Source organism: Plectropomus leopardus, chromosome 16 (assembly GCF_026936395.1).
Source record: "Plectropomus leopardus strain MGB_pleo_1.0 chromosome 16, ASM2693639v1, whole genome shotgun sequence".
In the NCBI taxonomy this organism is placed as follows: domain Eukaryota; kingdom Metazoa; phylum Chordata; class Actinopteri; order Perciformes; family Serranidae; genus Plectropomus; species Plectropomus leopardus.
The window spans coordinates 10,483,340-10,504,992 of record NC_142191.1 but is presented as its reverse complement, the minus strand read 5'-3'; the positions used below and the strand labels follow the sequence as shown (position 1 = coordinate 10,504,992).

General features: G+C 38.8%; 1 protein-coding gene and 1 long non-coding RNA gene across 6 annotated transcripts in view; one reads left to right on the top strand and one right to left on the bottom strand.

Annotated features, from left to right (window-relative positions):
* The window catches only part of LOC148186833 (uncharacterized), a 54,943-nt gene that overhangs the window by 402 nt on the left and 32,888 nt on the right, over nucleotides 1-21,653 (top strand). The window contains exon 2 of the long non-coding RNA XR_015779080.1: nucleotides 976-1,138. This is a non-coding gene — a long non-coding RNA (uncharacterized LOC148186833). The remainder of the gene's footprint in view (nucleotides 1-975; nucleotides 1,139-21,653) is intronic.
* Nucleotides 1-21,653, bottom strand: part of eya4 (EYA transcriptional coactivator and phosphatase 4) — a 66,548-nt gene that overhangs the window by 18,724 nt on the left and 26,171 nt on the right. For 3 of the 5 annotated variants that reach the window (XM_042503527.2, XM_042503532.2, XM_042503526.2), the window contains exons 3-10: nucleotides 15,039-15,088; nucleotides 11,580-11,701; nucleotides 7,177-7,260; nucleotides 5,982-6,059; nucleotides 5,266-5,332; nucleotides 4,981-5,123; nucleotides 3,521-3,664; nucleotides 3,227-3,309 (exon numbers count right to left, since the gene is read on the bottom strand). In XM_042503527.2, coding sequence (XP_042359461.1) covers nucleotides 3,227-3,309; nucleotides 3,521-3,664; nucleotides 4,981-5,123; nucleotides 5,266-5,332; nucleotides 5,982-6,059; nucleotides 7,177-7,260; nucleotides 11,580-11,701; nucleotides 15,039-15,088 — 771 coding nt within the window. Of the gene's footprint in view, nucleotides 1-3,226; nucleotides 3,310-3,520; nucleotides 3,665-4,980; nucleotides 5,124-5,265; nucleotides 5,333-5,981; nucleotides 6,060-7,176; nucleotides 7,261-11,579; nucleotides 11,702-15,038; nucleotides 15,089-20,653; nucleotides 21,038-21,653 lie in introns of those variants that run through there. The other 2 variants (XM_088089196.1, XM_042503530.2) reach the window with 2 other exon arrangements.

Here is a 21,653-nt window from a genome sequence, read left to right as displayed (position 1 = left end):
TCTTTATTTACCATTATGCTGCATTCATGTGCTCCTCGGAAATATCGTATTGAGGGTATTTACATGTTACAAGCACATGAACGGCCCTCTAATGTCAGAACTGCGATTGTGAAACTGGGAAATTTCGATGATATCGGTGTAACCGAGTTGTGACAATTGCATGAGGTATCAGGGCAGCGGAAATGGCGGAAAGCACGGAAATAGTGTTAACAACTGACAGTAAAATTTATAGATTTAGTTATTTTGTTCCCAGTTGCTATCATTTACCTTTAGTAGCTGCAGATTTTAGTATATACATCTATTAGCTATGCCTGGAAGCAGTGTCAACAGTTAATGGTAAACACAATTATAGCCTACTGTATATTTTGTTATTTTGTTTTTAGTGGCTAGTTTTTACTTTAAGTAATTGCGCATTTTAGTGTGTGAATCTATTAGCAGTAACAAGTGAGCAAACTTTGAACTATAAAGCATGCCAGGAGAGTACACTAATATTGATAAAGGTATTTTATAACACAAATTGCTGACTTAACAACATAAATGCATAAACATGGCAGGTAAAAGTCAATGTTTTGGTCAATAGTAAGAAACCTTTTTATTTATTCAAATATTAAATATATATTTTGATCACATGTTTAGTGTAATATGGTATTAATGTTAACTGCTGTCTACGTCAAGTGACGTAGATTAAGTATAAAAATATATATAACATAAAAAATAAAATACTATATGAAAATATAAATAACAGGAAACCGATTTCAACCTCTTGTTTAATTAAAATGCACTGCTTTGTAGCCTCCATGTTGTTCTTACTTTATGAACACAACAAAGTCTGAACAACGATTTCCCAACTTGGTAACCAGGACCTTTCAACATCACATAAATGCAGCAATATTAAGTTACTAGTGCTCAGGTATTTCATTTTGTTCGAAAATATTTGAGACTAAAACATCTGTGTTTTGTGCTGTGATACAACAGACCAGGTTTTGGTTGAGAGGATGGTTTGGTGTTTGCACACTCAAACTGGATAACAGAGATGGCGAGCCAGTTGTTGGAGAAATCGTGTTGGATAGATGTCTGCTTCACCAGGACCAACCAACACCCCAAGAACAAGGACAACACTTAACACGCCTGAATCATGGTAGGACCAGATTTTCAGTATTTTGCTGCAGTGTGCAGTGGAGGTCATTTGGACTTTGTAAAGGGCTTAACAAAATGACTGATTATACACTGAGTTGTGAAATTGAGTTTATCATATATATATATATATATATATATATATATATATATATATATATATATATGAGAGAGAGAGAGAGAGAGAGAGGAAGATCTTTGAAATTTATGTTTTCAGGTCTTGATTCTGGTTTAAATTGCATTTTTTTTCCATTTTTGGTGCTGCTTTGGTAATGCATGGAGGATGTGTTACTGTGGATTGAAACCTTTGTACTGGTAAAGCAAACTTAAGAGAAGGGAGAACTAAACTCTTCAAACAGGCTTAATTAAGATAAAATGTTGACTTAGAATTGAGTGAACTCAAAGAGAAAAGAGAAACTAAAGAACTTAAAGGAGGTTAGGGAAATACCTATTTTTGATGGTTTATGTAGACATGAGCATGTGTACTACAATCAATAATGGTTTAAAACAACTGGTACAAAAGGCTCGTTGAAGCTTTGTTGTTCAATAATTAAATTTAAAATTGCACTTGTTTTTTGTTGGCCAATTTACATTACTATTCTTACTTTAGATATGCATATTAGAGTAATTGAATGTCACGGTGAGAGAGAAATATGTGATTAATACCAATTTATGCGTATTTGTAGAGCTACTTTTTCTTCATAAACAAGCTGGCAGTTCAAATGTATCCCTGGGTTTGTGGTCCTGGAGCGTTTGCCGAAACGCTCATTTGTGTGTGGTGGTTTGCCACGATTAAAACATCTGATTCTTGCTCCAGCCGGTTAAGACTGACAAGTCAGCAGTCAATAACGGTATAAACAGTCAATAAAACAGATTTTTCAACAATTGTAAATCACCGCAACTGCAAGAAGGCCTCGAGCATACAGTCATAAATGTGCAAACAAAACATGAGGCCGATTGGTCCACTAGTTTGTGAGATTCGGACAGACTAATACACACACTCACTCACACACTCACTCAGGCATGCACAGACATAACCAACTGCATGATCCCCTCCAGACTTACGCCTGGTGGGAAAAAAACACAAGAAAATTGAGATGTTTCACTTGTCTGGTGAGGTTCAAACTGACTTTTGAAGAGAGATTTTACAAGTGTTCCTTCCCATTTCTGTAATCTTTTATTCCCTCGATTCTGTAGTTTCTATCTCCAAAACAATAAAGCCTTGTGTTGCTGCTTTTTACTGACCCAGTGGAGATGGGCGCTTTTATGAGTCAGCTCTCTAAACCTGTCAGTACGTTCATCTCTACAAGTCCTTATAAAGTGGAGCACACCACATGAATGCACACACACACACATGCACAGTTGGCATGAAGTGAGCAAAGTGTGTACGCAAGCAGATTCACACATACTGCACACAGACTTGCTGTCTATCAGTCTCTCTCTCTCTCCCTTTCCGTCTTATGCTTGATTTCTTTTTCAGTTACACACACACACACACACACACACACACACACACACACACACTCTATATTCCCTTTATTCTACCCACACAAGCCAAACCTTGACTTTTCTTCCTGTAAACAGTCACATTTATCATAGTGGAACATTAAAAATCCCCTTTAAGCATTTCGCTACCACAATGCAATTCATCATATGGACATAGAGAAATAACCAGAACAAAATACTCTTTCACAAAGACTAATTGTCTGCTTCTATCCTACGTTTGTCCCTGTTGCGAGGTCACAGTGCAATTAGATTTTATTTCTTGAACGAGGAAAAGTAGCATGGAAGCGTAACTGTAAAACCACTTCTGCTCTCAAACACAATCGCAACTGCGCCATACAAAATCCTCATCTTTAGTTATAGCCAGGAGAATAATGAGGAAAACGACATTCACTTGACCACTCAGAGCAAACATGTAACATGGTTGATCTGCTCTGGCAGGAACTCTGTTGGGAAATGGGCTTTCTTACTGGGCCTGGGAAAATGTATGTTATTTAAGCTAACTTTCAGCTGGACTGTACCAGACATCCAGGTTTAAACTAAAGGGAAAACGTCCACACAAACACTGAGTTTTGAGACGCTGATGTACCTGCTGTGTGGCAGTGTAGTTGGCGGGGTTGGACACTGAGTTGTTGGTGGCGTAGAGGCCTGAGGAAGGAGTGAAACTGGAACCTTTGGACAAAAAGAAAGGGATTAGACAGAGAGACAGCAGAGAAGAAAACACTGTGCAAAGTCATAGCATTGAAAGATAAGATCATCTATAATATAAAATACTGAAAATATTTCCTTCATTTTTTTAGAGTAAAGGTTATTATATTGAGGTGGGAGTGACTAGTAAAGCATCAAACGTTAAGGTGTGTAATAGTATATGTTTTCGACTGACCTGGCATCTGATAGGGTGAGTATGCAGTCTGTCCGGGCTGAGGTGTGGTGAAGCCGGGGCTGTAGCTAAGGCCTGTCTGCAGAGGAGACTGACTCTGAGCCAGGCCGCTCTCCGTCTTAATGCCCGGCAACATCACACCAAGATCTGGTAGAGTAAAAAAAAAAAAAAAAACAGCAGAAGAATATTATGCAGTGTTTGCATACGTTGAAGCTTTAGGAAATTGTACTGGTAAAACTGTAAGAATAACATAAGCCATTTTCTGGCAAACTACATAATGCATTTTAATACGATAAGATAATCCTTTATTTGTCCCACAGCAAGGAAATTGGCAGTGTTACAGCAGCAAAGGGGATTGTGCAACAGAAAGGAGAAAAAGCAGGATAAAAAAGCAAGATACAATAAATAAGTACACAGTAAAAAAGCTAAATGTAATTGGACAGACTGAACAGTTTAATTCCAATTATTGCACAGGCTGTCAATTAAATACTGTTGCCATTTTTGACTTGCATAGATCTTCACCATTTGTATGTCAATTACTCGTCCCATGCAATGCTGAAATCCTGAAGAAAATGTTGATCTCATATGCCTCCGGTGAACAAAGAATCCCAAACTGGAAAAATTCTAGATGAACTGAAGTCATTTGGGTCTGTATTTAACAAAACAAAGCTATACAAACTTTGATGCAACACGTGCAGTGTAATCCAAGTCTCATTTATCCAGCTGCATGCTCTGCACTTCCAAAAAATTTTAACGTATCTACGCTCTCTTTAAAGCCAGACTCCATTGACAAAAACAGTAATTTTACCTTGTTGAATACGGGAGCTGCTGGTCTACGGCTGCCTCAATCGACAGTTTGTCTGTGTTATTATGTGACTTTGGTGTTTTAAAGGATTCAACAAAGTCATACAATAACACACAAAGTAACTGATCGAGTTGATCTTGTTTTTGTCAATGAAGTCTGGCTTTAAAGAAAGCATAGTGAAGTTGCACTTGTAGTTCAGCTCGTCCCGTGGAAGGGACTGTCTGTTTCAAAAGTGCTGAGCGTATGACTGGATAAATGAGACTTGGGTTATACTGTGAGAGTTTGTAAACAGATGTTTTGTTTTAGTTTTGTTATTGTTAAATGCAGTCCCTTCTGACTTCAATTCATCAAAAAGTTTCTCTGTTTTTATTATTTGTTCACCGTGGAGGCATGTCAGAAAAAACAAAGTTTTCTTCACGAATTCAGCGTAACACGGGGCGAATAATTGATACACAAATGATCATTTGGGCGGTGAAGTAGTCCTTAAATGTGTTTTCTTTGTGACACAAGGCCTGCGGTTCCATTTCAGTAAATCTTTTTAAAGTAACACTTCTTCTGCTTTAGTTGGACACTTTTGTTAAAGTGGATCTTAGATAATTGTGCATTTTAATGTGTTTATTAGTGCAGCCAGTGTGCCTTTTTAGATGTGTGTTGATACCATAGGTGGACAGTCCGTATGCTTGTCCTGTCTGGGAGTACGCAGTGTAGACAGTTGACTGCTGCATGCTGCTGAATTGGGGTTGCCCGGCGTATGTCGGCATTGGAGGGGCTGCCGGTGTGGAGAGAATGTGAGGGTAGGGCCTGGGAGAAGAGAGGAAGGACATGTGAAGTTGACACAAGACAGACAATGACTGAAGAGGACAATGTGGATGAGGTATAGGAGACGATATGCTGATAAGGATTCTTAGAAAGCGGCGTCTGTTGAGCAAAACGCCGTACTTACTTTGATGGGTAGAGGGGAGGGGAGTACTGGTGGGCTGAACGAGGGCTGTACCCGCTGCTGGTGATTACTAAAAACAGCACAATAATGAAAAACAACGAGGTTATGGATGATGTCAACTCAAATCTTCTGTTTCCTTTCAAATTTAACAAAACCATTCCTGAACAGCACAATTCAAGGCCTCGGGCTTGTTTGAGTTGAAATGCGGTTCCAGTAAACATAATTTGAAGCATTTTGAATGGAGAGGAGCCAAGTTCTCCCCCTTCAGAGAGCGCTGAAACCCTTACAGTGGGCCTCATAGTAAAACACAATGTCTGTTTGTGGTCATTGAGATGTCAGAGCTCAATACTGACAAACACCCCGCTGCTTCTAAACCCTCGCTGTGTGTTGCTTAATGGTTTTGTGTCTCAGTGTATGTGTGTGTTTTGCAGTGTGAAGGAGCACGGGGTCGTGTGTGAGTCTAAAAAAAAGGCAAGTGTAAAAATGTCTCCCGCTCTCTCTCATCACTCTGCCAGCCTTTGATGACGCAATCCAAGGACAGGCAATACTTCATGGGATTAAAGCTTTCAGCAGGCCTACCACTGAGCTGAAATGGATGATGGTGTTTGTTTGTGTCTGAGAAAGTTGTGATATAAAGGCTGACTTGTACAGAGACAGGCAAATTTGTTTTTTCCTTTAGATGAGGAAATAGCGCATGAGTGCGTTTATGTGCGCATTACCTGAGCCTGCATATGTGTCCAGTGCTGTGTCGCCTGTTGTAGTGACTGTTTCGCTGTTGTTCATAGGCTCTGTTTTCACTTAAGGAAGATGGAAAAGATCGATGTTAGGGGAGGCCAGTAAGGTAGTACCATCACACACACTCACACAAAGAAAACCACCATGCGGCTCCAGTATAGGAGCAAAACTGTGTGCAGGGTTCCCACCTTAAAGTTCAATTCTTCCTTGATTTTTTTAATGTCTATTTTTTGTAATGATTAAAGGAGCAGTGAAAGTGTGAAAGATTTAGGGGAACTTAGCGGCATCTGCAGTGGTGAGGATTGCAAATTGCAACCAGCTGAAAGTTCTCCTACTTAAAATTTCTTCAGCTGTTATTGTTCAGGAGGTTTTTTTACTGGGAGCTGGAGTATCCATAAAGGTCTCCTTCTCTTAAAAAGGAACAGACACAGTGATTAAAAGCAGTAAAACACTGAATAAAACAGGTTGGCATTACAAATCAGTTTATCTCCAATGCTGATTGGCAAGCCTTTTCACTCTGATAACTTACAATCCAGACTTTCAGGAGGTTTTTCATGGGAGCCGAAGTACACTAACATTACTTCACATTACAATTCAGTGTTTGTCCTACACTGTTTGGCATGTTGATGACGATGTTACAACATGGTGGACTCCATGGATATGGGCCCACTCTCTATGTAGCTATAAACGGCTCATTCTTATTGAATAAAAACACGATTCTTACTTTTCGGTGATTATGCACCAAAGAAAACAAAGTTATTATACTGAATTCCATTTCTGCCAATATATCCCCCTAAATCCTACCCACTGGACCTTTAAACTTTAATAATTTAACCATTCAAAGTGATACTTTTGCAAGATTCCCTGATATTAACTTACATCTCTAGCACATTCATCAAATTCCCCAGCTTTTCATAAATTTGTTAAATGGTGGAAACCCTGCACCTATATAGGAATTCCACACACAGTGATACACCCAATGGTATCCAAAGAGCAGGGAACACTGCACGGCAAAAAATAAATAAATAAATAAATAAATGAATAAATAAATAAATAAATCACTGCAAAAACAACAGATCTAGGACCAACCTAAACTAAAAAAAACCCATTCTTTTTTTTTCATTTAAGGTAATATTGTTTGACTTATGGATTTGAATTCACACACATGCACCTCTGTACCATAGTCCTTGGAGCTCGGGGCAGGGGGCGGGCTGCTGCAGCCCAACAGCCAATCAGCCGTGTTTAGAACTGTCATGTTTTCACCTAAAAGGGTGCAAGGTGGGAAGGTGGTGAGGATACGATGACGTACTGGGAACTGGGAACTAGTCTCAGGTATGTGAGACATGGTGTTGATTATCATAAAAAGTATATGTTTGCATTGCTGAAGGATTTTTTTAAGAAATGGTAATAGTAGTAATACTAGTTTTGTGAAATACACTTGTGTGCTTTCTTGCCAAGAGTCATATGTCAATTTCAACACAATTCTCATGTCTGTACGCTAAATATGAAGCTAGAGCAGGGAAATTGTTAGCTTAGGATAAAAAAATGGAGGCAGAGGGAAACAGTTATACCCCTTTTGCAGCAAAATAAGTGCATATATGCAGACTCTTTTAGCTTTTTTCTTTTTTTTTTCCTGGTGTGTCACATTTCATTTCATGTCCAGCAGATATGAGCAACATTAGCAATCATTTGATGTCATGTTTCTGGCAACCTGAAAAAATTCAAAAATCCCTCTCCTTAATATCTCTTTTATCCATCCAGATTCTGTTTAGTTTTCCACCAAATCTTGAATGAAGTATCTTGCTTTCAAGATGCTAAATGCTTGATTGTGTTCGCCAGCTTGTTGCTTATTTGGGGATGGGCAGGTAGTGCAGAGTAAAGACTTTTCTTTTTGATTCTTTGTAGTAATTCCTGCGTAGAAACGGTCAGTTTCAATATTTATCATGTGACTAGGATGGGACAGGTAGCGAAGTCAACAGGAGCAACCTGGACAGGACTCATATTACTAACAATAGTTTAGTTTTTATATATAAATATGAAGTTCTAATAAGAATAAATGCTATTTTCTTTTGGCAATGGGACAGGACTTCTGTGATTGGAACGGGAGAGGATTTCTATCATGCGACTGGGATGGGACTGGAGTTTTTTTCTTAGAGTGGAACAAGAAAAAAAATCCACTCCCATGTCACCTTCTAGCTTACAGTGGGTTTTTATGGCTTTTACACTGTAAATAGCCGCCTGCTGAGGCTGGAAACTATTTTGATGAGAGTAGGGAGAAAAAAGGAAAGTTGTGGTCTGTAAAACCAAAAACAATTAACTGAAGGGCGCTGAAATTCTCTGTGGTTGAGAGGAACAGCAGAGTTTAATGATAATTATCTGTGGGTTAGTCACAACGAGCGACACTTTTCACATTCAAGTACTCATCTGTTGTAAATAGGGAAAAAAATCATTATAGCCACTTAAACAGAGTGGTGCAAGTCTTAACAGCAAAAAGCCTATTTTTCGAAACTATTCTTAAAAAAGAAACACACCTGTTAATTACGTTAACATCGTCCATACTGTTTTATTAAGTTACTTTCCTTGTTTCCCTCTCTGAACATGATTAAAACTCATCATCAGTGACCATCTGAGAACTCCATTTAATTCAGACAAGTTCATTAATCCCCTCAGGGAGCAATACGACCCATTGGACAAGTCCTAATGAAGACAAATGAGTTGCTATGGAGATGGCCCACGGGCCCGAGCTCTAGCCTGATGTCAGGTGAGGGGAATGTTGGGTATGTAGTTTGTTTTGGCTGTGAGCGTGTAGTCCCAGCTCTGTCTGCTTAAACCATTAACAGTGAGCTCATCAAAAATGATTTAATGTGCTCTAATATGGTCTGAATGCACCGTTAAGTCCACTCTGGCTATTTCTGTGACTGTGTGTGTTGACACATGAAGTTGACTAAAATGCACTATCTCACTTTTTCCATTGCATTAGTTTCCGTTGCCTGTAAAATCAGCGATAGATCAAAGGATCGCCCTCAACAAAAGCACTTACATCCAGTGGTATTACATCAAACTGCCCTGTCAAAAAATATTGAATATGACAGACACTGAGAGGAGATCAAGGGTGACAGAAGATGAGAGGAGGGAAAGAGAAACACAGACGGACAGAGGAAAAGAAGAAAAAGAAAGGGTAAAGATAGAGAGGAGAGCGCTCACTGGTGTTGACATCTAAGAGAGCTGTGATGCTTTAATGCTCTTGTAGAGTGAATAGTTTCCAGGGGGATTTTGGGCTCGCACTCAAACGTATACAGTCAAACACACACACACTTTGCAAAGCGGTTAGCGGAGGAGAGCAGAAGTGCTTCGCCGTGTGTTTACACACATTCTCCAGTGGTTTACCCAAGTCCTCATGCCAGCGCTGTGTGTGTGTGTGTGCGCGTTTGCATGTGCGCGTCTCCTTCCGTCTCGATAAATTCCTCATGAAGTACTTATCTCTGCATGTTGAAAATCTCTCTGACTGATGATTTTGCAATAGATTTCATGACATTATATTAGACTCATCAGTGTCTTTCGCCTAAAGTGATTTACAATATGCACTTTCAACCTCAGCTGGAGCAGCAGGAGCTAGAAGTCATTAAAAAACTGAGTGCATTTCTCCCAAATAAACAAAGCACAGCGTGTAAAGTAGGGGGTACTTAGACGTTATATATTTTTATATTTAGTTTAAAAAATGAGATCAGTTGTTGGTAGCAGAACTTGTCGAGGTGTATAGTCTGATGTCCCAAAATCAAAGAAATTACTGACTCTTCTACTTTGTCTTTATTTCAGCTTACATAGATTAATCTACATAGCACTCAAAGGAATAATTTAGCATTTTGGGGAAGACGCTTATTTGCTTTCTTGCCCAGAGTTTGATGAGAAGATTAATACCACTCAAGCTTTGGACAGCAGATGGTTAGCTTAGTTTAGCATGAAGTCTAGAAATATGGGGAAATGGCTATCCTGGCTCTGTCTTAAGGTAACAAAATCCACTTATCAGTAAGTTTTAAAGCTCACTTATGAACATTTTATATCTCATTTGTTAGATCCGTACAGCAGACTGTGAAGGGCTGTCACTGTGATGGAAGTTTATCTGCTGTTATTAAAGGCGGCTCAACAGTCTGATATGCAGTATTACAAGCATTTTTTCTGTTTTTGCAAATTACTTAATTTATCCCAATTTTAAGTGCTTTGTAAAAAAGCTTTACTGTTTGGCTATTATAAGGTTATTATATAGGTTATATTGTTGCTTTCTAAATGTCAAATGTAATATAATACAATTTAAAGTACTCACTCATTGTTAAATGCAGAGCACAGGAGGGCTATGAGGTACAACAAGGAGAGCAGCATTTTTTCATCTGAGACGCTTTGGTTGTGTCTGGTTGCTATTATATGGAATATCCGCAAAAATGTCAGCACGACAAAGTGTACTTGCTGCAGATGAAGGGAAGGCTGGAGAGAGGACAGACTCGCCAGTCTGTGTGTGTCCTCTGTTGTAGTTGTTTAGCAATGTGACAGTTGGTCTTTGTGGCATTTGTCACACCGCTCTTCCTCTGTGAATGTTTAGCTGGGTAAAAATTGACAGTGACCAGCGGCTACAGTGTTTTACCCAAAGGTGAATACTTCGAACTGTTTTTAACTGTGCTTTTAAACTGTAGTATTGGCAGACAGGCAGCGCTCAGAATAGACGCTCAGCACCTTGTCAAGCTGCTGCTGTTTATAGCACAGTGTGATTTGGCGCTCTCGTGAAGAAAAGAGAAAACATGAACATAGCAGTTTTGACGGTTGCCGTTCCCCTCTGTTTGCAGCCTTTGTGCTTAGCTTACCTAATCGACTGCTGGCTGGAGCGAGCCCCCAGGAAGTGCGCTGGGTTTTGAAGCCAATTTAAGTGGCCAGACTGTGGAATTGCAACTTCCAGGTCCGTCATGTGATGCCATGGGGTCTAAAAAGACTTTTCTAAGAGACTTTACATTGTGAAAGAGACGTCTGAAAAAAGCGGATATGATTTTTTACTGTCACAACCTCTGTGAAATGACTCGTTTCTCGACCTGGATTTGATCCATTCAGCCTGATAACATTTCTTAAGTTTTGAAGAGCCTCACAAGCCCCAATATGCAGAGGATATGGGCAATTTTATACCCAGAAATTTGAACTTTTTTTGGCTGCACGCACCACTGAGAAACTTTCATAAGAATGAGGCCCAGCCCCCAGCACTGTATCCAGTTCTCTTTATGCATCTGTGGGCTAGAGCTTCATATTAACTACACTGACATGAAATTTGTATTGATCTTCTCATATAACTCTCAGAAATCAGTGTATTTCCCAAAATGTTGCACAAGTGTCATTAAGTAGTTGAAGCACACATTTAGCCTTCCTAAAGTTTACAATTCTCATTAAAGAGTGAATACAAACTAAAAATAGAATTGGCCTAAAATAGCAAAATGAGAAAAGAAGACGGTAAGAACTATACTTTAAACACTAAAACTAACTTGTCTACCATAGACACAACTGCCCATTCATTACCAAACCAAACCAAACACATTCTGCCCTCTCACCTCCCGTTCCATTGGTGGTGATGGAGGGGCTGCCAAGGTTGTTCTTGTCCAGTTTGGAGCCCGTCGAATCTCCACCTCCCACACGGTTATGAGGACTGGCTAGGTCCTGCATTTCCATAGACCTACAGGGAGCGAGCGAGGGAGGGAGGAAATAAAGATGAACTGCGATTTTTGAATGAATAACAGATCAACAGCAATATGCTCTCACAGCTGGGAATCTCCCACCTCTATAAATTACGTTGAGATCTCACTGAACACATTCAGTGACATATCCACACAGGAACCACACACGCACATACAAATCATAAACTTCATGCTTCTCCGTACCAGTTAGCTTACATGAGCATGTGTTCAGAGGCGCTAGACATTGTCTGCGGGCCTGCTGGATCTTTTATTGAGTGTGTGTGTATTTGTGTGTGTGCACTTCTGGGCTCCAATACAAACCCACAGGCTGCCAGCATGCTTTAGTTTTACAATGTGTTCCACATGCATGACTGGGACGAACCAGCCCACAAGGTGGTAATGGCAAAGTGAGTGTGTGTGTGTGTGTGGAGTAAGTGGAAGTAAATAGAGACATGAAGATGCGGACAAGAAGTCTGCCTTTCATATATCAATGTTTATTTGGATCCTGATGAGTTGTTACCACGGGAACAGCCACTCGCTCGTCCTGCGGTTCATAACCCAGAGTGAGAGGTGTTAGTGTTTTTAATAAACTTTCATGCATGGGCACTGCAAGGAAAGCAACATTAAACACTCGCTCATGACTCTTCATCACTGTCGCCACAAACCCACATTTTGACATGTCCTTTGGTGGTGGACATAGTTTAATGTTGAGTCAGTGTGTGTATGGACAGGACTTTATGTGAACGTGTGTGAGCCCTGACTCACGCCGCCCGCACGTCTGTCACACTTGTGCTTTTGTGCGAGACATCAAAGTGAGACATGACAGAGATGGAGGGAGAATTAAACAAATGCGGGCTGCCGTTCTACCGCTCTGTGTGTGTATATGTGTGTGTGTGTGAGCGTGCAATACATCTGTGTCGCGGTCTGGAAGCTTGCCATCTCAATGCTATGGGCAGATAGCATCGCCACACATGACTGCAACCCACTGTCAGACTGACAGGTATAAACATATAGCTTTCAGCGGAGGGGGAAGAAGCAGCTAAAAGGGCGCAAAATAGGAAACCGTACAAAAGATAAACACTCTGAATCAACTTTCTCTAGCAACTATTTACCACTGAACATTCATCGTGCTCTCCTGCACATTTCACACTGAAAACCCTGATCACTGTCCGAGCATCAACAGCACTTTATTGTGGATGACATATTCAGCCAAGCTCTAACTTCAAACAAATGCCTAAAAATATCTCACAGGGCAATAACTTTTAAGAACTTTCACAGATTGTTGCTTTTTCTCTCTTTTTCTCTCTTGTGTGTTTCAACACTCTTCATCCATCCTTTTCTTTTGTCTTTCAACAGCAGGAAATGATTCTGTCTCCCCTCCTTGTCCTTTTTTTTTTTCTTTTCCCCTCTCTGTTTCGCTCCTCTCGGGAGGCGATGGCAGGAGTTGGTGTTTCATAAACTCTTTTCTGGTTTTCACATTATGTCTGGTCAGGGGGAAAAAAAACATGCTGCATCTTGGTGCAATGCACAGGGTAGCTTACTGTGTATTGTGTGAAATAAACAGTGTTAGGCACGGTAATTTTTACTATTGATTTATCCGCTATTATTTTCTAAATTAATTGATTAATTTTTGACAGCAGAAAATGTAAAAAGAAAAAAAAATTGTACATTAAAAATAGTGAAAAAAGTCAGTTTCAACTTTTCAGGTATTGACTTTAAAGGTAAACTTCTGCATTTGCGTAACCTGGACACTATTTTCCTATGTTTTTGTGTCTAAGTGACTTAACTGAAACAACAATTTTTGAAATTGGTCCATATTAAGCGGAGTCTGCAGCAACAAAACAGGCTGCAATGTACCCACTCAGGGGCATGTTTGCCCGTCAATTTATGTCGACTAAAAGTGATTTTTTTTAATGCCACTGACAGATTCAGATAATAATGTAAGATAATGTAAGTCTGACAACATTATGGGAAGGATCCCAACAGAGATAAACCTTAAGAGTAAGATAATTTGTGTTTAATCAAAAACAACCCCAAAATCACTATCACCAAACTTACCAGACTCTTCTAAATTAACAGTAATTTTAGTGTGAATAGAAGCAGCATATCTTCACATATAACTGGGTGGTTTAAGGGTTCATTTCAAACCAGAGTTGGTGATTGTTGAAACTGGAAGGACGAACCAAGACAGGTTTTTATGAGATTTATTTTGTTTTGATATTGACTGAAGTTTTTTTTTACAATAATAAAATTATTGTTTATGTAAATGGAATCTGGTCGGTTTGGCGATAATGATTTCAGGGCTGTTACTGGTTAAACCAAAAAAATATTGCGTTTTAACTCTAGAGATTCTTTCCCCAATGTTGTCAGACACAGAATAATAATGTCAACCTGTCCGTGGCAAAAACGAACACTTTTAGTCTAAAAGTCTAAAACCCAATGATATTGATCCTATAATGTTGAAATGTGACCATATGACCAAGAAAAGCAGTAAATCCTCTCATTTGAGAAGATGGAACATGAGAATATTTGGCATTTTTGCCTATATTTACTTAGACTAAGACTTATTGATGATTACATAATTATCAGTGTAGCTGCAGATGATCTTTCTATTGATTTATCGACTCTAAATGACCCCTCAATTGGATCACTACACATCTTTGTTTCTGCAATACAGTGTACTGTCTGAAATAAATTGTGGTAGGCATGATTATTTATCCGGTATTATTTTTGAAATTAGTCGATTAATCTTTTACTGCATGAAATGTAAAAATAAATGTATACAAATAGCAGTGAAAAAAATACAACCCCAGGTGATGACTTTCTCTGTTTTCTCTGACCAAAAGTCCAAAACTCAAAGACATTTAGTTTACAATAATATATGACCAAGAAAAGCAGCAAATCCTGTTTTGAGGAGATGCAAACAGAGAATATTTGGCATTTTGCTCTTTTTTATGCTTGAAAAATAACTGAAAATGTTATTGTTTTGTCTATCAATTAATCCTAATACAGATAAACAACTAAATATACGATTGTGTAGCCTTCAACATGCTCCCATCGCTTATCCTTCTTTTGGATCGCTACATCTTTCCAGCTGCGAGTGTGTGGGTGTGTGTGTGGGTGCGCGTGCGTATGTGTGTGTCAGGCACTGAGGTCTTGGGAAAGTGTCGATGAAATCATCACTCCTCGCAACTGCAGTGAAACCTCACCTCTTTGCACCATGACCAGAGAACTAGGACACACACACACAAATGTACACTAGGACACACACACAGACACAGTTTTGAAAATCCTGATGCTGTTTGTCATATTACACAAACAGACACGTGAGCATACCTGGCGTCCGAAGGGTCTGGAACATGAGATTCACTGTGTGATTTCTTCACCTGCAGAGAAACCAGAGCAGAGGAAATGTTAACCAAACACACACACATTACCGCATATTAGTGTTAAGTGTGTCATAAACCAAGCCTTGTAAACTTTTGTTTATGAATCAGACAAATTATATTAGTATCATGAAGTGTTGTGAATAACAACAAAAGAAGGTCCCGCCCATAGCACTTATAAGAAATGAGCACAAGGGATGTAACTCAAAACTGATAGTAAATTACCTCAAAGTAAACAGAATATTGCAGTAAAATGCTTTTGACTTTCTGATTCTTTAAATCACCAACTGCTTTCCTTAAGGGACCCCTTTGCTATCAACTAGGTGACATATTATTACAAATTATCCAATGCATAGCAATAACAGTACAGAACAACTGATGAATTAACCCAAGTAGTGAGAGCAATAACTGCAGGACATTTGTGTTAAACGAGCACTTTGGATTTGAGCATATTATTTTCTGTAAATTTTATATATAATATACATTTGCAATCATACATACTTAATAGACTTCTTTTTTTTTGACAAAGTCAGTGTTTTTCCTCTCCACTTTGCTTGGCCACGGTTCTGTTAGCTCTGTGAATGTAGCTTGTGTTCAGGTCTTCTACATTTATATCTTGCATAATAATCTAAACTTTCAAAAATGACATTTTCAATCGGTTTTCTCCACAGAAATGAATGAAATGCTGAAATAATGGCATGTTGTGTATTGTCTAAAAAAGTTTTCTTACACCCCTAAGATCAAGAATTCTTTGCACCCCCCTGTGAAGCTCTGCTACCCCGTACAGTCAGAATCATTAGGTTGAAACAGGGCGTCCCGACTGTTAATTACTGGGTCCCAAACTTGGGGTCCTGGCCCCTGTTAGGGGTCGGAAAGCTTCTTAATTGCAGAGACTCTCTTGATTTTTAAAGGATGTAAGAAAACTATTTATGATTGTAAAAAGAAATAATAATAAGATGAGAATTGCAAATACAGACAGACAATAGTATAAAAAGTTTCTAAGAATATCAGCAAAACTAATCTCTGATGCAGTATTCACAGAAATTAATTCAAATTTTCTCATTTTACACAAACTTCCTGCAGATATTGTGTCTACTATTTAAGTTAATTGTTCAGTGTATCATTTTTTTGTAATGTTATTATCGTGCATTGATTATGATATGAATTATACATAAAATACGTCACTCAGTCAGGGCTGATCAGTTTACTCAGTGATTAAAAAAGTTTCCCTTAAGGGATATGGTTATTAACATTTGCCTTAAATGTTGCTAAAATGCAGAAATCATAAAAAATTAAATCCCGGTGTCCAAAGTTGTAGCCACCACCGATACAGGAGTGTTAACTGGCATCTGAGTGACAGATATGAACTTTCCCTTGTTCACCCGTGACCCTGCTCCATCCGGAGCTCGAGCCCCTTCCTCAACCCTTAAAGAGGTAAAAGGTCACGGTGGGGTCATGTTAGGTCACAAGGCTCACTCTTCACCCTTAAATGTGTCACCGTAGACACTAAATCGAGCCTTGACTTTGGGGGCTTAACCGAGACATTTGGTCATGTCAGTCACTGTATGCTGGAACTTTTCATTCAACATTGAAGACAAAAAAAAAGAATTAAGAAAACACACTTTATCCTCAGAGCCTGTTCACCGCAGCATACACTCATTGCGCTCACACACAGGCCAGTTTCATGTGTGTGTGAGGGTATGCGGCGCTGTAGAGCAGACCAGCGGTTCTCTATTAAAATTCCTCTCTCTTATTTGGAACAGGAACTAATTAGAACAGTAAATGCAGGGCGGAGCGAGGGCCAATGTGTACCAGCTGCCCTATAATCACTGTGTCAACACACTGTTGAGGTGTAGGGCACGCGCGAGGTGCCAAACACACACATGGAAATGCACATACAAACGCGCACACACACTCACGGTCAAATTCACCCAGCATATATCCAAGTCATTTGCACATTATCGCAATCACAGGTAAGTATACAGAGAAAGTGCTTGGCCAAGCAGACACTAAACTCCAGGTATTTGGAAACTGGGACATTTCTGTGTGTGTGTGTCTGTGTGAGAGAGAGTTTCTGTTTGAGTTGTGGTGTTATGGTTCTGATTAGAGGATCCTGCAGAGAGCGAATAAGGAGCAGCACTTAGCTGTTTAAGACAGAGTTCAAAGGTTAGCCGGTGCCCTCGTATGGATCACTTTACACACACACATACACACGCACGCAAGCCACTTTCATGTCACGTTTCATGCTTTACTGAAATTTAACAAGGCTGTCAGTCACGACATCAACAGCACCGCCGTGAGAAACAGCAATACACATGTAATGCACACGCAGGGCTACGTTAAAACGAGGGTGTGCACACACGGCCCGCATGTGCACACACGTACACACAGGGAAACACACAACCCTAGCTGTTTCTGTCTCAACACGATCTGTGAAAACACAAGCACACGAGGGCTTTGATCCTGAAAAGCTTTTATCATTGTGCCTTATCCGTTGCACACTTTCTCTCAGTGTTGACCTCTCTGAGTCTCCTTCAGTGCCTTATCGCTTTTTATCTTTGTCTATCAGAAATACTCCATATTTAATAAAAATTCCTATAATACTATTTATTTTATCATGTTTTTAACACATGAAAATGATCTGAAACCTTTCTCTTTTTTTTTTTTTTTGCTCAGCGCTACAACTTTTTTTTCAGTTGTAAAGTCATTAAGGTGAGAGATTAAAAGTTGAAAAAATAGTTTTTTTTAATTTACTGGTTAATAGAGATTTTGGGCTATTCTGCTTCCGTAACATCATTCAGACTAGTGTAAAGAAAATGTCCAAAATACACATTTAGGTGTTATTTTATATTAGGTTTATTTTAATGAAATGTATGTAAATTAGCACATATGCAAGTATATAATGTATCATTTGCATATATAAGCATAAAATTACAGATAACATCTATAAGTTAAATGTTTTACCTTAATCATATTGGATGTCGCCACTAAATAGACACTCAACCCATTAAAACTACCTCATTGTTACATACATTTAAATAAGGGCTGGACTATAAATCAAGATTATATTCATCTTGATACAATACTAGATACCATCTTAGATTTTGAATGTTGTCATATCCCAAGTGTTGTCTTTTCCTGCTTTTAAAGGCTGCATTACAGAAAAATTATGCATTTTTTGAACTATCTAGACTATTCCAGTTGTTCTGTTACTAACTTTTACCCATTTAGTCATTATATCCTCACACATTCTCACTCACAGCTCGTCAAATACAGACGCTTAGACAGTAGCCCTAAAAGTCAAACTATGACTCTCTAGGTACTCCTTCTACATCAGTTTTGGACACTCAGAGACAGCGTGTCAATTAAGGCTTGTTAAGTGCCATATGTCTTTTCAAAATGCACATTTTCCACTTATTACATGCATACAGTCTCTTTTCAAAATAAACTGTGAGCATAGGTAAAAAAAGACAACAACTTTGTTTATAGTTTTATTATTTCCTTTGGTTTAGGCAACAAAAGCATGTGTTTAGGTTTAGAAAGAAAAAAATCATCATGGTTTGGCCTAAAAAGAGTACATTTGTTTCCTGATGTAATGCAGTGTCATTGGAGATACTGTAACATGCTACATATTCTACTAAAATGTTATTAAAATAAATGCTGACTTTTGGTTTCACATGAAAAAAAAAGGGTTCCTCCTGGGTGAAAGTTTGGAGTTTGTTTGACCCATCCACCTCATGTCCCACCAATCTTTTGTGGATTCTTTCTTTCTTTAAATTATGTCAGTCGCTCAGAGCGTCCAAAAATGCTGCCACCTGGTGCGTCCCATACCGCCAATAAGGGCTGCCACTATACGAGGGCCACTGACCAAGCGTTGGTATTGTACATGTTGGGAATAAAACCGCGTTGTATATCCAAATACTTGATGATTATTCGTCAAAAATCTCTTTGTGTAAATATTTTGTGAAAGCACCAATAGTCAGCCCTACATCATTGTTGTAATATCGATATTGAGCCAAAAGTAAAAAATATCGTAATATTTAATTTTCTCTATATTGCCCAGCAATATAGCCTTAATATACATATACAATAATAAATATACAAAGAAATGCTCACAAACTGCATTCAGATGTTCTTCCTTATTTTCCCTCTTTCTGTATCTTGCAGTGAAACACGCCCAATTTCATCCCTAATGACAAAACAAAGGGCCTTTAAGTGTAATATTAGGTGGCCATGATGCCTAAAAGACTCATTTGTGTCATCTGAGTCTCTTAAATAGGCGACCTTTGACCTGGTTGGCCGGGTGACCGCTCTGGAACACAACCTGCCCAGCGCGGGGACTCCCTGAGGGATAAATACAGGTACTCCAGGTAATTAGCACTAATAACAATTATTTATTTAAGGGAGTTGCACACAGATGTGTTTGTGTTATTACTTTCGATATTTATCATCTAATGGCTGCGAAAATAACATGAGACCTGATTTGACCCTGAAAGGCCGTAATAAGAAACAGTAGGTGTGAGTCAGAAATAAGCAGACCCAGTCCTGCTCCTGGATGTTTTTCCTTGTTTTGCCCTCTTTTTTGTCCCGCCTGTCTGTATTTTGTTTTGAACAAGCTCACTCAAGACACTCAAAATTTGACATAAAAGGTGCATCAACAAGGTTTGTGTTATTGTTTCTGGCGAAGTGTGAGAACACTGCGCAGGAAGAGAAAAGAGGGTCAGCAAGAGAGAAGAATAGCGCTATGTGTTTCTGGTAATAACCCAACCCATCTGCAATAGGTCATCCGATACCATGCATAGAGTTGCGCACACACACACACACACACACAGACACAAAGACAAATGGTATACGAAGGCTTTCTAATCTGTTTTACAATTTTTATGATTGTGTTTTAGGAGCAACTAGATTCATAGCCATAGTTTAAAAAAATAAATCAAGTGATCTCTAAAAAAACACACATTCAGCTTTTTTTAAAAAAAAATTAACATACGTTTAAAATGGAATTTCTAATGAAATAATCTTTTCAATTCTTTTTATTTATAATTTTTTATTATTAAAAAAATGTCTTGAAGAATAGAGCTGTAATGCTATATCAAACCTCAAATATTGCACACAAAAAGAAAGCTGACAATCTGATATTTAATAATTACAATTCAGAAAATGCATTCAGGGCAAAAAACCTCTGTCAATTTACCTATAATAAAAGCGTGAGGAAAAAATAGATTTCATTTATTATTTACAAATGCAATGTGTTAATTTATAGAGTGAACTAATTTAAATTGGGAAGTTACCTTTAAACAATTACAGTAACCTACTAACCTTATTTTTTCCAGGTGCTCTGAATATTGCACCCATTTGGCCGAATTTAATGTTTTTATGATATAAAATACAATTTTTGTCTTTTACTTGATGAGAATATTTACAAAAATAAATTTACAAAACTATATATATATATATATATATATATATATATATATATATATCACATTACAGAAAACATTATATTTGCTTGATAAAAAAAAAATAGTTTGAGCATTTAGCACACAGAGTTGGAGTTCTTACCTCAGGGTGTAATCAGGTCAGTTAGCAGTCCTATACTTCCACAAAGCATTACAGAGCTGTACGATCCACTGGCTTCCCCTCAGCCACAGGCGTGCTGGCCTCACACACAAACAGAAACACACACACTCCTCCAAACACACTTCAAACACTCGCCTCAATCTACCTGCCTCTCACTTTGTACTCCAGGTGTCAAGTTTTTCTTATTTTTGCTCTTCGGGAGAAAATGTCTTCTCTTTTTCTTTCACTCTGAGTGAACATGCAGCGGCTTGAGAAGGGACGCAAAAAGACGCAAAGAAACTACTCTTGTCCTCTCTATCTCTCAGGTCAATCCATGCACAGCTCCTGTCTTCCTCGACTCCAGTAATGGGGAACATTTCACTCGTCCTGTTTCTCTCCTCCTCTGCCTCCTCCCCCTCTTTTCTCTTCTCCTCCTCTCTCTCTCTCTCTCTCTCTCTCTCTCTCTGCTGTCACTCACAACAAACTCACTCAAGCTTACATTCAAAGCCAGAGAACGGTTTTAAACGTAACAGATGTAACTTTCTTTTGAAAAATACAAATAAACTGAATTCCACTGTAATCATCCCATGAATAAAAATATAAAATAATTCAAATAAGCCCCCAAAATTTAAAAACATCTGTGTTCATGACTCAGAGCGGATGGTATCTCTAGCATGATGCTAAGATGGTAAATGGAGGCATGATGTTGGTGTCTTGCTGGTGCACTCGAAAGTACAGGCCAGACCATAAACTTCACACCATGCATTTGACCCCCCTCACACTCACATACACACACACACACACACACACACACACACCCCTTCCCCCATCTCACCCACCACATAGAGACTTCACATGTTCACCTGAGCACACACATTCAATCTGTGTTAATTGGAAACACACGGGCTGCACGTGTGCGTCATATGTGAAGTGTAGCCGAGCTCTTTCGGATGAGTGGTGGTGGTGGTGGTGGTGGTCGGGGGGGGGGGGGTAGTATCAAGTA